We start from the raw sequence: 21,138 nt of genomic DNA on the forward strand, positions 1-21,138 counted from the left end.
ATCCCCTTCCTGTTCTAATAGCTTCCTCTATCAAGGTGTTCAGAGAAACTTTAGGCATCTTTCTACAGATAGAAATCAGGCATTTCAAGAATCAACAGTTTTTATTCTGTTTAATACTAACTCTTTCACGTGAGACAGAAAGTAGACTCTTAAGATTGGCTTTTGATTCAAGGAACTGAACAGGAGAATAGAAGATAACTGCTCTCACTTTGAATAAATTAATACTTGAAACATCTTTTGGAAAAGATTACCATTGGATTTGATAGTTATTTCTTATTTACCTAAGAGCACTAAAATTTTGGCTCAAGAGGTCAGTATAGTGGATAATGAGCCCTGATGAAAGTCATGGTGTTAGATGGTTTTAAGAAAAATGAAGGCTGACTTCTGGATATATTTGCCCACTTGCTTGTTGAACTAATATAGAATTTAGTTTTGTCTCTCCCCCATGGAATTTTAAAGTTTCTCGTAAAATATAATCACCATCCTGAGCACTCATGAGTCCCTACTGATGACTGATTGATGGAGGCGTATGTCTAGATATTCTTTGATCCTTATCAATGTGTCAGTGCATCTATCAGATGAAGAGGAAGCTTTGCATATTGGAAATTGTACATATTACCATTTTATGAAGTTAAATGAAGACCCCAAATTGCATTTATTTTCTAACTTTTGAAGGAAGATGTATACTTTATGTATACCATGAAATCCAATGATCAAGGGCAAGAAGAGGAACTTTTAAAGATGAGTATATTATAAATTAGATTTTGGTCTCATTCATAAACTTTCAGATTTGTACATTATGCCTCTTGTTGCCCATGAAAGACTTAAGTTAGAATGACACCGGAATTAAATACTTATGAAAACACATTGCGCATGAATGTATTTTGCCAAGCCACGAATCCTAATCAAAAGTGGCTAAGTTTTAGATTGCAGAGCACATTAAAATGGAGGATTGAAAGCCCTGAAGAAATTCTATTGTATTTTCAACTTGATTGAAACTTGAGAGAATTTCAAGAGTTTGACACACAAAGCTGTGATACATTCAAAACTTTGACCTTCCGATATAATTCTAGGAGTCCTTTGATGTACCCTCTAGGTAGATGGTTGGAATTCTGATAATGTTCCTGCCTTTCTGCCACTATTGATTTCTTGAGGAGCAAAGAAATAGGGAGAAGCAGAGGAGCATCCTCTGCTAAAAGAAACTCCATGTCTTCTCTCACTTCTTCCACTGAAGCTAATAGTATGCATCCGGTATCATGAAAGTGTCCTGTACAGAAGGACAACAGACCCTCTGAGAAGTTGTCTCCTCTATTTTATATCCTTATATGCTTCAGTGAATACTTAATTGGTTTTGGTATTTTAGTGTTCTCTTCTTTAGTACACTGTAGACCAGCGAAACAGCTGAGCTTTTATGGATAAGTTCTAAATCTCTAAGCATCTGATTTAGGGTTCTATTGGAAAACATTTTTAACTCATGCCTGATTAATATTAATATGCAAATGAGACAATGTGACTTTGATTTTTAAATTTAAAGGTTTAAATTGTCTTTACTATTTTGGTATAAGGTGGATAATGTTCTGTTAGATAAGCAGCTGTCATCCACAATGCAATCTTGTGTGATTAGGGAGGCATGTAACAAGTACTTCATTTCTATTATGTTTCTTGACTCTAAGGTGCCATAATTGTAAGAAGCAATATTATTTTTATACCAGTAAGAAAAGAAAAATGCTGCCAATTAAACTACAGTTTTATTTTCACCTAGAAGCTTTAGAATATTTGTTAAATGTGTTCTTTTATGTTTATTTAGGCATAGATTTTTATTATACTTGTTATGTAAAAAGACATGAGTAAGGTTCTGGTTCTGGGTAAGATGCAACAAGAAAAAACCTTGTTTCTCCCACTGAATGAGCTATAAAAGCTGAACAGAATATATAGAACAACTGTTTGAGGATACAAAGTAAATAGTAGCAGGAAGATTAATGAATAAGATCCAAACTTGAAATACTGCATAATTGGTAGTGACTTTTGCCATTTGTTCTCTTGCTATGTCCTGACATGGGTCCAGTGTAGCGCAAAATTAAGAAGTGGGCTTTGGAGTATACAGAGCTCCAAGAGAAGCCCCCTAATTCTGGACAGAGGAGCAGGAAAGGGGTCTTCTAATATTCAGAGAGGGTAGAGATATCTTCTTTTAAAATTTTTTTTTCTACTTTAATGCTTCAGCTCCTGAGCAATCATGCGGCAGTAGCGGCACTGACAGGAGCAGTGGTGGGGGCCCGAAGAAGCCTAACATTCTGAGAGACATAAAAATTCCTCTCTGAGTGGAGTTGCTGTGGCTTTAAGAAGTGGGGTGGACACTGTTGCTGTTTTTCCCTCTGTCCTCCCGTTGCTGCACTTGGACACCGTTGTGGTCACGAGAAATGTGTGCAAAGTGGGGTAAAAAAAGCTCCAGTTTTCTGGTAGGAGTGCAGAAGGGACGTGAAAAGGGACACGTCAGAGCAATGGGAATGTACGGGAGAGATTTGTGGTAAGAGAGTATATTACCCAAATGTACAGGATGTGATCCGGTATCACTTGGCATACAAAGAACCAAGAAATTCTAAACTCACATGGGAAGGGACAATCAATAGATATCCATGCTGAGGTGGCATAGATATTGGATTTATTTGACAAACACTTCAAAGCACTGATTATAAAAATGCTATAAGTAAAGGGAAATGCTTTTGAAATGAAAGGTGGAAGTCTTACCAAAGGCATAGGCACTATAAAGAAGAGCCAAACGAGAATTTTAGAACTGAAAAATATGATAACAACAACAACAACAACAAAAAACTTATTAGATGGGCTTAATAACAGAATGTTGAGGGCAGAGAAAGTGCAACTCAAGTTAATTAAATCAGGTTTTTTTTTTTTTTTTTTTCTTTCCAGTTTGAACTAGAGAATGAAAAGGGATTAGGAGTAAATAAATAGTTCTTAGCATCTGTGGGAAAGTAATGGGTCATCTCAGTCCTGGCAGAAGAGAAAGTGCAGTACAGAAAAAAACATTTAAAGAAATTCTAGATAAAAACTTTCCAAATTTGGTTAGAAACAAAACGGCAGACTGAAGAAGCTCAGGTAACTCCAACATGACAACCCTAAAGATATCCACATCTAGGACTTCATAATCAATCTGCTGACAACTAAAGACAAAAATCTTGAAAATAGAAATAATGCAGTGCTTGTGAACAATAGTTTCTTTATTTCTCACCAGAAACCATAGAGACTAGAAGAAAATAGAGCAAGAGTTTTAATGAGCTAAAAACAAACACTGTTAACTCAGTATTCAGTATCCAGCAAAAAAAAAAAAAAAAATCCTTCAGAGATGAAGGTAAAATAAAGACAATCTCAGGTAAAGGAAAACAAAGACAATTCTTTGCCAGCAGATGTACTCTAGAAGAATATCTAAAGAAAGTTCTTCAGACAGAAAGGAAATGATGCCAGAAAAAAATCTTGAAACATTAAGAATTAAGAGAGAGCAACAGAATTGGTAAATAGAATAGACTCTTATAATTCTCTTTACTTTTTCAAACTATTTATAGACTGAAAGCAAAGATAACAAATTGAGGTCCTTCTGTCCCCAAACTAAGTATCTTTTCTCGGTCTGTAGTTGTCTGATCTACTTATCTTTTCTTGGTCTGTAGTTGTCTGATCTACTTATACAAGCAGCAGCTTGCTAGAAGATCAAGTTTTATATGCATTTAAAAAAATTATTAAAGAATAAAACACTTTTTAAAAACACTTTAAGAAAGAAAGCAAGAGTAACATTTTCTGATGAGATTTTCTGTCTATCAGACAGCTACAATGTTGTAGACAACTACCTATGACTTAAAGGCAGTAGAGTGCCAGAAGCTATATTGTCATTAGGTTTCTACATTATACTAGTGGTAAAATATTTCATTCTATGTATACTCTGAGAGGTTAGATATGTATGTATTTTGAAATCCCTAGACCAACCACATTAAAAAGAAACCTGTACTAAAAGATACAGTCAGAAGTACAAGAGGTGAATTAAAAATGAATACTAAAAAGTTTAAATAAGCTAAAAGAAGGAAAGAAACAGAAATATGAAACAGAAAAAACAAGAATGTAAATCATAAAATAATTGATCTAAATTCCATATTATCGATAATTAAAAGTAAATGGTTTCAGCATAATTAAAAGATAAATATTTTCAGAATGGATATTAAAACATAACAACAATATGATGCCTATAAGAACTCACTTCTAATATGATGATATAGGTAGATTAAAAGTAAATTAATGTAGAAACATATACCATTGCATACACTAATGAAAAGAAAACTGACATGAGTCCCGAATAATCAGCATGTGCGCACTGATTGTAAGGACGATTGCTGAGTCCAAGGAAGTGGCATGGCTCTTTTAGGTGTGTACTGCCTGAACAACAGCTTCGTAAATAGACTTATCACAGTCACGGAACACGTGGATTTCTTTTCTAAAACTACACTGAAAGACCTTTCCTCAGCAACAGTCAGAATCAAGAGTACAGTGATTTAGGATTCTTCTGAATGTAAAGAGAATCCTGGGTGTGTGCTTATGTGTGCTTGAGAGAGATATCTTTGAGTATTAGAATTGGGGATTTGGAGATGTGGAGTATTGTAGTTTCAAAAAAGTATCCCCGGTGGTTTTGTTACCTCTCTACATTTTTCTTCTCTGACTCCCAATCCCCACCAAATTACATCTATATATCTATGTACAAAATACAAAATGTACCCATCTTGCCTATAGTTATTAAAGCAGATGATGCTTGAGGTGGACTTTATTGGAGAATTAGGGAAGGACATAAAATGGCCCTGCAGACAGGGAGAACATGTACATTAGTCCAAAGAAATGTAGATGGTATGCTCTGGCTGAAAAATAAGTTATGAGGCTCAAGGGGTTGTATGTAATTATATATTTCTATGTATGGAATATAAGGATGTGAGAATCCTATGATTAGTACTTGGGCACTATTTGTTACTTTTGAAGAATGCTTACAGTTTATTTGCCAGTGTATTAGTCAGGGTTTTTCACAGACACAGAACAAATAGGACACACACCCAGACACACAGGAATTGCCTTAGGTGATTATGGATTATGGAGGCAGGCAAGTCCAAAATCTGCAAAACCAATGTCCAGTTCAAGTATAAAGGCCCGCAGGCTGTTGTAGAACCAGGAAGAATCAATGTTTTAGTTAAGAAGAATTCTCTTTGACTTGGGAGAAGGTCAACCTTTTGTTTACTTCAAGTCTTTAACTGATTGGATAAGGCCCACCACTTTAGGGATGGCAATCTACTTTATTAGTCTGGCCATTTAAGTGTCTCTAAAATTAAATGTCCATTTAATCTCATCTAAAAATACCTTCTTAGACACACTCAAATTTTATGTTTGGTCAGGTATCAGGGCACCCTATGGCTCTATCAAGTGGACATATAAAATTAATCACAACCAACAAAGTAAAATCAAGTTTTGTATTATTTATTTTTGGTATAATTATTAATGACAATAGTTCTCCTTCATCAGCAGTTTCAGTTACCCACAGTTAACTGTGGTCTGAAATTATTAAGTGGAAAATTGCAGAAATAAACAATTCATAAGTTTTATGTTGTATTCCATTCTGATTAATGTGATGAAATCTCTTGCTGTCTCATTTTGTCTCGCCAGGGACATGAATTATCTCTTTGTCCAGGGTATCCATGCTGTGTATGCTACTATCTTCCTGTTAGTCACTTAGTAGCCATCTCAGTTATCAGACCAGTTTTCAGAGAGACCTTATTCACATAACTTTTATTACAATATATTGTTATAGTTGTTCTATTTATTATTTTATTATTATTATTATTAGTTATTGTTGTAAATCTCTTACAGTGCCTAATTTATAAATGAAATTTTATGGGTGTGTATATATAGGATAAAAACAGTACATATAGGTTGCAGTTCTATGTGTGGTTAAGGCATCCACTGGGGTCTTAGAATGTATCCCCAGCAGATAAGGGGGAACTCTTGTATTGGCAATTGTACACAATACCTTGACCATTTAAAAGGTGGTTAAGGTATTGTATAAAAGGATCATGCATGAGGATGAGGTATTAACTGAAAAATGTGTACTTATTAATACTTACAGCTTTTAATACTAACTTGTAGACTTATTCCATTTTGAATTTTCTCTCTGTTAAGTCACACTGAGCTATGTGACACTCAGATGCTGTATATAACTGAAGTTATTCAGTTTAAATTAGTACATGTTAAAAATAATTTTGGGGAGATGTACCCTAATGGTTTAGTTATCAAAATATTTCATAATGTGCCACAAATGTCCTTTTAGGAAAATTTTAAAAACCTATTTTAAAAAGAGAAGGTAGTGTGAAAACTAAAACTCAGAGTCAGGTATGATTTAATGTTAATTTTAGTATTTTTCTAATTTATCCTTAAGTCTTTTCTGGGGAGAGAACAAAGACTAGATTCTTGTGTTAGAATTTTTTTTGATTCTGGGAAGTAACATGGTTTTGTGGTTCTCCTCAGTGCTTTTGTTTTGTTTATTTTAACCTCTAAAAGTTTCTAAGACATGCTTTATTAATAGTTAGAACAGCAGATTAAGAATTCTAAAGGCTCCTATTTTTGTTTTGATTTCATCATTAACCTCAAGGAAGTTGTTAAACACTTTGCTTTGAGAAATAATAAAGATTAATCATATTATGCTTGGAAGGAGTTTTGTACTTCATGAAAAAAAAAGACTTTTAAATGCTATATATATTTTTCTTTTCTTTGTGAATTGGGGGATAATAGAATAACTGGTGAATTGAGGTTCAGTTTATTTGAGCCCTGTTCCTATAGCTACATGCTTTTTTATTTTGGTCTTCCATCGATGGAACAAGTACAATCATTGCTATTGTCTTTTTTTGATGAAGATCTTAAGTGCATTAACATTCCCAGTTAAGATTGTCAGTGCATGTTCATGTAATTATTAATAGAAATCACGTAAAATTCTTTAACTTAGATTTAATGTGCAAACTGAGAAATGAACAATACAAACTAGAAGATATCCATTTTAGTTTTAAAGGAATTCATGGATGAAAACATAGGATTGTTTATTACTCAAGATGTATATTCCATTATTACACATAACTATGTATGTTTGGTAAAACCGAAATTTGGAAAGAAAGTTTGTTTAGTAGGACAAAGGTGATATAGATTATTTACCAAACTCTGAAATATTAAGACCACAGGGATAGTTTGAAGTTAGAAATGTATTCTATTTTGAGTAGACAAAAGGAATCTTAACTTATATTCTTATTGAATATATAGGACCAAAGCAACAAAAACAGTTATTTTTTTAACATTTATTGGGGATTTACTTGTATCAGGTACTCTACATAACTTTACACATACATACTAACTCATTTAATCCTCATTAAAATCTCACAGTTAAGCATCTTTACAGTTCCCATGTAACAGGAAACATTTTAAAAATCCCATAATGTAAGATCTTTTATTATTCTCATATACTTTTTTATGCTTTTTCTATTTAATTTTATAATTTTGTGTGTGTATTTGAAAATATAACTGTCTCAGTTTTTGCTAGGACATTGCAAAGTTCAAATTTCTCTACACATTTAATTTTACAATGCATGTGTTTGTATTAACTTAATTTTCAGACCACTGCTTGTATGCTAGTTATCTTGGAATCTAAAACTTTTGTGACAATACAATATTCAAGACAGCATACAACCTACATGATCTGGTTTCACCAAGTGTCCTACTTTATAGTTCACTACTGAATTATTCCATGGCTTTCGAGTACTTATCTTGTCTTCTGCCTCACTAAGTTTATGCCCATAGTCTCCCTACCTCAATACATTAAAAATATTTTTCATCTTATCTCCCTTAATTACTTTCAAAGCCCCACTTCAGTTCCTCAGCAAAATCTATTAATCTTTCAAGAGTGAGACCCGACCTCATTTTTATTATAAAGATTTATCTGATATGTCAATCAGTTTGTATCTCTCAGAACAATGATATGGAACATCAATGTGGAACATCATTGTTCTGAGAGATACAAACTGATTGACATATGTGGAACATCATTGTTCTGAGAGATACAAACTGATTGACATACTATCTGGATCATCCATTTCTCTTCTAAATTATGTTTTAATTTTATTAGGATCATGTTACTTAGAATTAAAAACATTTTAAAATTGGTAGGAACTTTACAGACGAGTAAACCGAGTCCTAAGGAAATGAAATAATTTTGATGTAGCTAAGTGTAGCAGATCTGTGTCCAGAATAGAAGTATCCTGTCAATTCATTTGAATTACTGTATTTATGTATAGTTTTCTTTTTTCATGTCTTATTTTTACAGAGAATAATGTATTATAATTTATTAATCAAGCATTTTCTAGTTATTTTTTACCAATCCTCTTCATACAACATTATTTCAATAAAATCAATGTTTTCAAATAAAAATTAAAGAATTTTTGTAATAGTTGATTACTTATATGGAGATTCAGAAAACTAACGACAGTAAGGGTCAAAATTTCTTATTTTCCTTTATCATTCTTGTTGGATAATCTTGCCCTTAGGAGTAGAAACATATGTCAGAATAACCTATGAGAACATTGCATGAGTACAGAGCACACTGACTAAAATTTTCAGTAACAGAAGTATTACATGTCACATCTATATATATTTAATTTTCTTGAATTGTGGGGTACAAGAAAATAAGAATACATTATATTTCTTTACAGAAATGATTACGAGGTAGGCAGCATGATAGAAAAGATACAAGCTTTGGAAAGATCTGTATTTTAACATCCTTGTGAATAAAAACAGGAATTATAATGTTTAGCTAATAAGACATTTATTTTGAGGCATTAAATGGAATAATGACTATGAAGGCTTTAGGGCCTTTTATATGCAAATGCTTGATATTCAATAAATGTCTTTTTCCTCTCCTCATTTTAGTGCTGTAGAATAACTGTATTTGTAAGCCTAATTTCTTTGGATTTGAATCCTTTTTCTACTACTCATAACGTTATAATATTGGGCAAGTTTCTTCATTTCTCTGGTCAAGTTTTTGAATCTGTTATATAGATTGTTTTGCATGGTCATCATGAGGATGACACTAATATAGCACGTAGCTCTTGGTAAGTGGGAGGTAGTTAGTAATAGTACTATTAACTGGTGTTATTTTAAACGGTCTGTCCTCCTCAGCTTTGCTTGGAAGAATCATTAACTATTGCTAGATCAATTTTTTTTTTAAAGCATTTTATAAAGAGTCACCCATAAAAGAAGCAGCTAAGTCAAATGTTAATCAAACTAACTTTTCATTTGAGATTCCTATTTAAAATTACATTTTTTTCCCTTATCTATGACATAATACCATACACCGTCTTCTTAGCTGGCAGCAATTAGCCATTTCTTAGTACTTCAGATCTGTCTACTGTAGAGAAGGACTGCACATCTTTTGGGAAAGGACACAAAGGTGAATATTACTATGTCATATCACTTATGTTTTTAAATCAAATCATGTCAAATAAGCCTTCCAAATTTGAAGACAATCCATTTGGCTATTTTTACTTGTAATAGTTAAACAGGCAGGAACTTAATTGTATTGAATTGACTGAATATAGAGATGCCAAGGAAAACGCTGTACTTAACCAGGACACCAGGTGGCACAATGAGCTGCACACAGAAGACTGTCTTAAAAGGAGATCTTCCTGGGAGATGGGATTTTATCAGATTCTGGGACGCTCCTTATAAACATGGAAGGATCGAATGGGCAAACTAAATAGCTATCACCTCCATTTATACCCTTTCAAATGTATCCTAGGATCTCTTCTTTCTGTCGCTTTACACATGTCCTAGTTAGCTACCTACAAAGTGTAAAATGCATAGATTTATGAATTTGGGATTAAAAGAGTCAAAGACATCTCAGTGTGTAGTCCAAGTCACTCTACTTGGTCTAAAGCTAAAACCTCCCTATTTTTCAATAGTTATGAACTGCAAGTAAGCATAGGTTTTGGCATACTAGACTAGGGCTTTGTTCCATTTTCTGTTTGAAACTTAAATTGTTTTTAAATTTTTTATCTCAGAAAGAATTTCAGAACAGATTTGCATAGTTATGGACACAGAAGAAGATGAAGAACATGTAGGTCATCATTTTGAAGAGATGCTAAAAAATGAATTAAATGTAAGTATTCAGATATTGAGTTTCATGATGTTGAAGAGGTGAATGTTCATTTTATTTTATTTCCCCCTTATTCTCTGAACTGATCAACTTTCTGGGTAAACTTATCTAATATTAGGACTAAGGAAATGGAAAAAGTAGTAATAAGTGCGAGGAGGTCCATATTTACAACTTTTACCAGCAAGTACGTCTATTATGGATTTTTATGACAACTTTGTGTTTTGAAATGTTTAGTTTGCCAAGCTGATTTTATTAAATTTAGTTTCTTTGTTTTCATTAATATGTATAACCACTAATCAGAGCTTATGATGAACATGCAATGACTTTTTAACAATATACAAAATAAAATGATAGTTAAAAGCCAAAGGAAAAGGTTCATTTTAGTTAGCTAATTTATCATGCTAGCAATGTTGGAAAGAGAACAGGCTCTGTTATCAGACTGCTTTTGCTCAAAAGTCAGCTTTATTGCCTAATTTCCTTATCTTAAATTGAAAATGTTAATAACATCTACATTGTAAATTTTGGGGGAAGGTTGAATAAGATAAATATATTCAAAATGCTTAGAAGTGCATCTGCCTTGTAGTAAGTTTCCAATGAACAGGGACTATAATAATCAAAGTTTCGAAGATGAGTTGAGACAGAGGCATGGCAGTATTAACTAGCAGATACTACTAGTTCCCAAACTTCAGTCCTGGAATCTTAGTTTTTAACAAGCCACCCCCGGGGGTTTTGATGGCAGTCAGTGCTAAATTCTACCAGTAGCCTTTAGAGCAACAGCTCAAAGCTGAGAAGAATATAAGAACTATCTCAGCTGTCTTTTAGGCATAAAGGTTCAACTACAATTTCCTTCTCTGTGTTGCTTTTATCCATTGACTTCGTGGGCATTCCTCCTCCATCCTTGGAAATTTTAGCATGTGTTCTATACTTTCTATTTTCAGTCCACTTGTTCAGAATCTCTTCCTAAGTTCTGTGCTCCAATTTCACTGCTGCATCTTGCAGAATATTTAAAGGTAGGTAACTTCCCATTGCCTGACCCATTGAAGCACCCTTTTGCCTCAGAAATAGCCAATTTACTCTTGGATAATCTCATTCATTCTTTAGCCAATTAATGTAAAAGCCAGTAAGATGGGACCTGAAAGAATAGTATTGGGATTCTGGCTATCAACCAACCCTGAGTTTAGAGAGTTGGGTTTTTCTATAACTGTTGAGTTCCTAGCTGTTGGAATCTGTGTGACTAATTCCTTGATTGGCCTTTCTAGTGTTAGACCCTGCAAGGAGTCTTTTGGTTATAATTATTATAATACTCACTTTTTGTAGCTGCTTTTCCTGTATATTGTTTAGTGATGAAATGACATGGGATTTAGGAATATACATGGGTACATTTCTGGCCTTGTGTGATTTATCATCCTGGCCTCTCAGGTTCATATTCTTCTCACTGCCAGTGAACTTCATTTTTAGTGTACTTCATCTACTTACGCATTGGGTCCAGTCTGGATATTGCCATCATATTAACTGTATCGAAAAATAAATACTAAGGCTATTTCTCAACTTCTGACTACCATATTTTGTCATTCCATATCTTTTACTAAATTACTCCTACTGCACATATTTCAAATTTACAGGAAACTCCGGGCCTCCTATTTTTTCTGTTCTGTCAGCTACATTTTGTTTTATACCATTCCTTACCTAGTTTAGAATCCATAATCTGTCACTTCAGTGGATCATGGGTCTTCTATCAATATCTCAATTCTCTTGTCCTTTGAATGCACCCACTTGGTAAAACTCCGTCCATGTATTAATTTTAACTTTTCACTTCTCTAAGCCTTTACTCAATCTTAATACTTCTGAGGAAAATTATATAGCCGTGCAGATTGTTGATGTTAAAAAACACTGGTCTCTATTTTCCAGTGGGCACTGAATGTTTTAAAGCAACCATGCCATGGTTCTATAGTCAGCTCTTCATTCTCTGCAGTGAATATTTTAAACCTCCTCAAATGTCTGACCTGGATTTTGTTAACCTCTGCTCTACTGGCATTTGGTTTAGATGATATTTTGTTGTGAGGGCCTTCCCTGTGCATTTACAGTGTTTAGCAATATCCCTGGCCTCTACCGACTAGATGCCAGTATTACCCTCAGCCCGTAGCTGTACCAACCCCAAATTTTCCAGACATTGCTAAATGTACCTGGAGAGGGGCAAAATAACCCTTTAGTAGAGAACCACTGGTCTCACTCTACCATCTTTTCCTCCACTTTTAGGTATAATCTTGTCTTCACCTTCAGAGTGGAATTATACACTCGCATATGGGGACATCCTTATCTTCCTGGCACTAAACCTCTAAAGAATCTTGGGTCTGTAGCCATCCTCTCATTAAGGCTGTTTATGCTCTCCCAGGCTCTGGTCGCCCCCTCCCTGCCCCCGCCCCCCCCCCCCCCGCCGCTTCTCTCCCCCACTCCCATAAACTTTACAACATATTCCAGTTCCTTCCATTAATTAAAATGAAACAAACAAACATTTCTCTCTTAACCAAGGTTACCCTGAAGCCAAATTTCTTTAGAATAATTTACCTTCTCATTCCTCAGCCCATCGCCATCTGACTGCTACCGTAAGCTTCTATAGGAACTGCTCTCAGAGAGTTTTCAGTGGCCTCCCTGCACACAATCCACAAGGCATTTATTGGTCTTTACCTTGATTTATTGTAGGACTTGACTCTCTTATCTAATACTTTCTTCTAGAGGAAATGTCATCCTTTGGATTTTGTAACATCTTATTTTTCTGATCCTTCTTTGCATTCTTGGCTTCTTAGTTTCTTTTGAAGGATTCTGTTTATAATTTTTAAATTTCTGTACATTAGTTGAGTGGAATTTTCTAGGAAACCATGCTGATGGCTGTATATATCCTGTTTGCTATAGACAAAATTATTCTCTAGCTCTTTGTTTAATTCTATAAATTCAATAAAAAATTCCTTAGACTACCAAACTTAAATGTCAGCAATATTTCACACTCACAAATTCTCATTCCAGCCAATCCTATCCTCCTCTATCAGCTAAGGTTTCAGTATCTGAAAATGTGTGTCATTTGCCTAGTTCCCTCAACCTGGTATAATCTTTGACTCATTCTGTGTCTCATTCCCAAAGTAAATCAAATTCCAAAACAATTGAGTTCTCCCCCTCAATATCCCTCAGACGTGTCCCTTTCTTGTCCTCATCACTACTGCCACTGTCCTAGCTCTTGTCTGGATTATCACAACAATCTGATAATTGGCCTCTAGCCTCCAGTCTTGCCCGTCTCACATTCACTTTTCACATGGCTGTTAGAATGATGGTTATAAATTGTATATTTTACCACGTCATTCTCCACATATATCTGTTTCTTGGCTTTCCATTGCTCCCGAATTAATACAAACATTCCTTGCCATGTCTTATAAGATCTCTCACATTACTAATACTGCTAATAAAAATAGCAAAAACAGCAATAATGACAGCCACCAATTTTCCGCACCTATTTTGTGCTAGGTATCATACCATATGCTCTAAATCTTCTGACATAATTACTAGCATCATTATTTCCCAAGTGAGAGAACTGAGGCACAGGGAGGATGTCTAAACTGTCCCTATGAAGTGGCAGAACAGGAACATGGAGATGCACTTGCATTCCTGTGATATCAAAATCTGCCCTCTTAATTGGTACCCACACCAGATAACCCTGCACATTCCACATTGTTTACTCTTCAGGCCAGCTCCACTTCTTTCAATTTCGTAAATTAGATATTACTTTTATACCTCCAGAGCCTTCGCCTAGGATGCCATTTTCCCTCGGGAGCTTTTCCTGCCTACCCTTTTCCTATAGTCTTATTTATGTACCCTTCTATTATGTTCTATGAGACACTCTCCAACTGCATTTGAGGTCTGATGCAGCATTAATACAGCGGGGACATTCGTCGAAAGTTGAATAGATAAACAGATGCATAAATGATCATGACTTGTTATTACAGAGTTGAATATTATATATTGTACTATGTTTGCTGCATAACCAATTATCTCAAAATTTAGTGACTGTAAATAATACATATATTAGCTCATATTTTGTGTGGCTCAGGCATCTAGACATAGCTTAACTGGGTTCCTTTGGCCAAGGTTTTTCATTTGGTTACAATGAAGTTATCTTTATAGGCTGGAACTGTAGTCTTATCTGAAGACTTGATGTGCAAATGGATTCTGGACCCAAATTTAAATGTGTGATTGTTGGCAGGCCTCAGTCCCCTACCATGTTGACCTCTCCATATTGCTGTCTCACAACATGGCATTTAGGATGGGAGGCACAGTAATTCTGTAACCTAATCTTAGAAGTGACATCCCATCACTTCTGTCATATTCTATTCATTTGAAGCAAGTCATTATTTTCAACCCAAATTCAAGAGGAGGGAATTATACGAGGTTGTGAATTATTGGAAAGTATAGGAATCATTAGGGGGTCTATTATAGAGGTTGCCTACCACAAACTTATACCTGTTACTAAGTTGAAAAAGAAAATGCCCACTGACATGGCCATCCTAGATTTCTGTGGCATGTGAGGCAGTACCGTATATGTCTGTCTTCTCTGAATATCAAAAATTTGCCTTATTGTACCCAAGATTTCCCTTAGTGAAATCATCATCCATGTGAACTGTAATTCTTTAGTCCTTGAGCCTACTGGAAATTCTATATGAAAAATGCCAGAGTTGATCAGAAAAATCTGAATCATTTTGGAATCAGTGACAGGCAAGAGGAGCTATCTAGCCAAACCTAATGGTGTGAGGACATACTCTCACCAAGGAATGAGTATAATGTCCAGAATAAAATGCAATTCTATCCCATATAAACCATCCTAGAAAATTTTCACATTCCAACAGATAAAAGAATGACTAATTTTTTAAAGATTTTTTTTAGTATTTTGAAATCATTCAGAACAGTACTTTTGAATGGTTATGCCACTAACTGAATACACAAAATCATTTGCATTATTTTTCTGATTTTATTTTTAGGCACTGCTTTTTTTTAAAAAAAAAATAAATGTTTTCTAATTAGGTATGAAATTTTGTTGTGTCAAAATGAAATCTACAAAGCAAATTGTGTTCAAAGAAGTATAACTTTTATCCCTGCATTCTGTATCCTGTTGCCTTTCTCTTTTATAAATAACCAGTTTTTCAAAATTTTAAGGTTTATTTATTCTAGTTTTTGTATCTATGTGATATATATCTCCTGACATTTATTAAGGTTTCTTCCTCCCTCCCCTTTGAGCACTACCTTCATATTAATATTGTTATAAAATACCTTTGTATTTTATTTATTAACCTTAATATTTTGATTATTACATAATGGTTCTCTATTCTGGGCAACATTGATATTAAGTAATGTCTTCTTCCTCCTACTTTCCCTTTTTCAGTATCTAATTTAAATTAATATATTTTTATATTTGCAGTCAATACTTACATTTTATATACTCTCCCATTCATGTGTTATTATATACTGTTATTTATTCTTCAAAACCATTATTTATTCCTTCTTTTGTAAGTAAATATATGTTTAATGTTCACCATGAAGCAATATATGATATCTTGCAAATCATTTTGGTTCTCTGAAACTAATCCTCTGATAGATTTCCTAGGGAGAGCTCCTGGATGCAGTATTCTCAAGTTCTTGCATAGGAATAAAATTTTTCTGTGGATGAATACCTACAGATTTATTTAGCTAGATAAAAAAAATTTTGCTTCAAAAAATTTTTCTTGAGAATTTTAAATATGCCTCTCCATTGTCTTCTATCATAAAGCGTTTAGATCAAGTGCGATGAAAATCTGATTTCCTTTGTCTTATAAATGACTTGGTCTCTCCTCAATGCCCAAGGACATATTTTTTCCTTGAAAAGTTATTTTTACTAGAATTTTCTCAGTATTGGCCATTTTGGGTTAATATTCCTGTGTACACAGAGTTTTTATTGTGTGTATAAAATTTCACATCTTTTATTTCATTAAACTTTTTATGGCATTATTGTTTTTAGTATTTCCTGTTTTCTTTTTCAAAGGTTTCTATTTCATGAAGGTTATATATTCCTTGCCCATTTTTATAGCTAGTACTTTCTCTTGGGTTTCTTAAATATCTTTTGATTTAAAAAATTTCATACTTCCAATCTTAAATTTCTCTTTAGGCATTATATATTATATTTATTCAATTTTGTATTCTTTCTAATTTACTCTTCATTTCTGAAACATTATTTTTTCAATTCTCTTGTTCTAATCAATTTCTGATTTATTCCAATTCTTACTTTTATAGTTCTATCATTTCTTAATTCTTTTAGCTTATTATTAAATGTTGGGTTGCCATTTTCATCTGTTTTGTGATCATATCTTTCCAATGTGCATGTATTGCCTATAGGGACATTATGTTGTCCCTATTATTTTGCTCCTTACCCCCTTTTATTTCATATATTAAATTTATATGAGATTTCTCAAGATCCTCTCAATGTTCTCCCTTTTAAGTAAGAGAATTTTATCTATTTTTAGGAGGAAGGAGTGGATCATAATAATTTTTTGGCTTAATGGCATAATGCTCCTTTTTCAGTTGTTTTCAGGAACAAATGGAAAGAGATGGTCATGTTCTTTCTGAGCTTCTGCCTCTGTTGCCCTCCTACTTTACCTGGGTCTTCTCTTTCTTCATTCATAGTGCACCTCTCTTTGTCAATCTAGACTTCTTCTCAGGCTGGTGCTTTGATCTGTGCTTCCCTTTATTAGCTGTGAGTGTTCTTTACTCCCAGACAGACACCCAGATATCCCAGCAGAATGATATGTGGCTTTATGTGGCTCCTTTATTTTCACCCTTTGAATTGGAACCTACAAAGATGTCTCCTCTATTCTGCTACTGTTTCCAGAATGGCCTGATAAGCTACCCAGAGATGAGTGTGTGTGTGTGTGTGTGTGTGTGTGTGCGCATGTGTGTGTGCGTGTGCGTGTGCGTGCGTGCGTGTGTGTGTGTTTGTGTGTATGTGTTGGCTCCTTTTTTTACTCTACTTTCTCCTGCACAGTTTCTTAAACTGTGTGGCTCTTTATAGTTGCTGGCAGTTTAACCCTACCCACAAATATTGGTTCTGTGGTAGATGTTATCTATAGGTTTTTGGTTTTTGAAATCCTTCTTGTATACAGATATTCAAAAGAAAAAAAAATACCACTGTTTCTCAACTGCCTCTTAATTGTAATATCTGCCTTTGAGGAAATATATTATTATTTTTTTTTTTTTTAAGTAGGAGATGATGTAGAACTTCTAAAACTGCGATTTGTGTGTCCTGCTAATTTAGAGAATCTCGGTTGACCTCGGAAAGGGAGTTATCATTCATTTCTGCTAAATCTATTATGGCTTCTAAACTTGCCTAAAAACTATTAAACCATACTAGGACTTATCAGAACATTTTCTCTCAAACAGCCACAATGCCGGCAATTTTGGAGTTCTTTCTATGGGCCAGAGACAGTGCTATGTACCTTAATCTTTTAAAATAACATGACATGACTTTCCCCTTCATTTTATAAATAGAAATAGGGAATTCTTGTGGTTTCATGGTTTGCCTAAGATCATATAACTCATGAGTGCAGGTGCTAGTTGATTCATTATGATTTCTACTACTTAATAGCCTTCTAAGGAAAGGTGAAATAAAAGAAATAAAAGACAGATTTTAAAATTTGACAGAGGGCTTATACCTAAGGTCAGAAAGAAGTCCCCTTCGAAAAGAAATTATCTAGTTTTATATAATTTTTCTCTCTCCTTATAAGGGCAGCTTTATCTGGTGGCATTTTTCAGCCCATGTCTTACAGACAAACACAAAATGTCAAGTATTCCAACATTTTTACCTCTCCGAGTTTTTGTCTCACTTTGAAAAGAACATTTAAAAAGGATGAAGTCACCTATTGAAACCCTGGCACCTGTAGGGCAGATCAGTGTGGGTGTGCAGCTGCTCCGCACACAATGGGAGAACTGTTTTACTGGCATGAAAAGAAAAAAAAAATGGTTCCCATTGAAACTAAAGGAAGAGATTGGGTATACTTTGCTAGATAATTGAGATATACTTTAGAGGTGAACTGACTGTCTAAACTCTGACTCACCAAATACATGGAAGAGGTCGTTAACTAAAAAAAGAGCTAACTGGGTAAGGGATAACCCCACACCTTTTATACACATGCACCTTTCTTAAATCTCATACTTACACTTAAATTTCAGGGCTTTATTATCAGGCTTGTTATAGTCCTTCTTTGATTTCTTAAGGAGTTTGAAGTATTTCATGGAACCTATTTGCTTTGGAGGTAGAGGTCTCCAGAGATACATTAGAGTAGCAGACAGTGGCTCCCCTTCTTCCCAACTCTCAACAAATGTTGAAGAATAGTTTATGCTGAAAGTTTACTGTGCTGAGAGTAGTAAGGAGTTCATACGAAGGAAGATGTGATCTGTTTTTCATTAGTTCCTTAATTCACTAATTTATTTACCAAATAATAAATGATTTAGTCACTAGATATAGGGAGCAAGTATTATTCTCCGTCCTCAAGGAACATACTGTTAAGTCAGGGATAAAACAGTAAAGAAATTAAAAAATATGTTTAATTTGTAATTTTCTAAGGAATAAGTAAACTGTGTGCTCATGTAAGAGAGCCCTGGAAAATGATTGAAATCGGGAGCGAAGGGAAGTGAGCTGCAGTCTCTTGGTGGATGTGCCATTCATTGAGTCTAAAGGGTAATCAGGAGTTACCTATTAAAAGAGAAATCCAACCAGAATGGTGTATGAAAGGCACATAAATATCATCATTCATGGTGGCTTAAATAAGACTTCTGTGGCTCAAGTGAAGTGATTGGGATTGAGATAGAGTGGCAGGAGGTGAGGACAGAGATGGGGACAGACCTAGATGCAGCCTTGTAAGCTATATTAAGCCTACTAAGGCTATTATTACCACCACCACTACTGCCGCTACTATTATATTTTGTCTTAAAAGCAAAACGAAGCAATAGAAGACTTTAGCTGGAAATGATGACATGATCTAATTTACATCTATAAAAATATTAGGTTGGCTGTTGTTTCTTAAAAGTAAAATTGTTTAGAAGAAGACATATAGTATTTAAATGTTTTCAGATATCATATTAACCCCTAAAAACACTTGTGTCTTCAACCCAGTTTTCATTCCTGTAATAAAATAAATAGAGCTTCTAAAGAATGCTGATCTATGTTCTGAACAAACATGGACTATAGGGGCTTTTCATGTATTTTGCTTATCCACGCCTTCCTGTTTCCTGGAGCACATGATTTAATTATTGTTTTGTGTAACCACAAATGACAAGCAGGATATGTCTGAAAATCATTTGTTTTCCTGGGTGTAAAGCATGCTTCGATTTTTTTCAAGGCTCTCTGTGATACCTAGTTTATTTTTCCTAATGCCCTCAGGGTTATGTCCAGTGTATGGATGTCTGCCTTTTCTTACAGACTGAACTAAATTTGGCGTATGACATATTAGTCAAACAAAACATCAAAAATAGCAAATGAACTAAGAAGAAAAGCAGAAATAAAAGAAACAACAAATTAAGTCATAGCAGCATTGTAAGACTCATTCAAAATGGGGTTGTTTTATGCTTATTTTGACACATAACAAAATATTTTAGTTTAGAGATATAAGATTTTTATTTTTTGAAGCTGAACACTATGAAGTACAGTGTAATAACAAATCTCATTGTAAACACTCCTATTGATCCCCTGATTCTGAACATCCCACCACAATTAATTCGGTTAGAATATGTGGTTTTGGTGTATGTACAGGACTGCAGAAACTAGCTGACGACCATCCAACTAAATTCATTCTGTTTGTTTGGGATGTTAGCCAGATTTCCTGATCAGTTTTCTAGAGGTAAAAAGAAGGTTCAAAATTCAAAAATATTGGACCACCTAGTAGCTTGGGATGGTATTAATTATGTCCATGCTGTATCTAATAAAATTAAGAGTTTATAATTATAATTGGTTGTCGTGATTTTAGAGTATGGTTATTAATGAGAGAGTAAGTATAATCTTCCTTAAATGCCACTTCCTCTACTTTTTCTTTACATACTTAATATATCTTCACCTTTTATATCTGTGTATATCTTTGAGACACAGAGACATATTGAAATATGACTTTTCCTTAAAGGAACCAGATGGTTAATTTGTGAAAATGATATTGCACATTGTCCACTTAGGAATGAGGGCTATGTTCACAAGTTCTAGACAACTGTTATACTGAGTTAAACAAGTAAACCAAAAGAATGGCCAACATCTAGCCTTGGGCATGTATTTGTCAAAGTCAGGTTTCTAATTTAGGAAATTAATTGATTTTACACACATGATAAATATGTTTAGAAGGAAAATCCTTATAAAAAGCTGAAAAAATTGTTCTTTGGCATGTAGATTATAGTTTTTAACCTTCAACAGCTGATTTTGATGTATGTATGTACTAATTTTCTTCCGCTATTAAAATTGAGACATAGTTTTAAAGCTTATTCTCTGTAATTTTACTTTATTTTATTGATTTTTTTTTTGATTCTGAATATAGGAAAAATAATGTTTTTAAAACATCATTTTATACTTATTAATTTGTTTCCTCTAATTATTGAGTTTGAAGTTGCATTTTATTTCAGCTGTTTGCATACAGTATAACTCTACTTTGTAACAACAAAAGGTAGGTTAGTCTATTGTTTTGGGGGCTTTAACCAAATAATAACTCCAGAGCATTTGTTGTTCTGGGGAAACTGAACCAAATATATCCCTTTGAGATTGTGGTCAGGAAATTATCCATGGCATCTTGTTACACGAAAACTTATTTCCAAAGCCTATAAGAACTTGTCTGCTTAGGTTAAACATCTCCTTCTCTCTCTTGCTCTAT

The 21,138-nt window shown here is 34.1% G+C and overlaps 1 protein-coding gene across 1 annotated transcript in view; it reads left to right on the forward strand.

Annotated features, from left to right (window-relative positions):
- The window catches only part of ISPD (isoprenoid synthase domain containing), a 247,969-nt gene that overhangs the window by 103,621 nt on the left and 123,210 nt on the right, over positions 1 to 21,138 (forward strand). Inside the window, exon 6 of the mRNA XM_011362888.2 lies at positions 10,131 to 10,228. Within this exon, the coding sequence (XP_011361190.1) occupies positions 10,131 to 10,228 (98 nt within the window). The remainder of the gene's footprint in view (positions 1 to 10,130; positions 10,229 to 21,138) is intronic.

Source organism: Pteropus vampyrus, unplaced genomic scaffold, assembly GCF_000151845.1.
Source record: "Pteropus vampyrus isolate Shadow unplaced genomic scaffold, Pvam_2.0 Scaffold4, whole genome shotgun sequence".
Taxonomy (NCBI): Eukaryota; Metazoa; Chordata; class Mammalia; order Chiroptera; family Pteropodidae; genus Pteropus; species Pteropus vampyrus.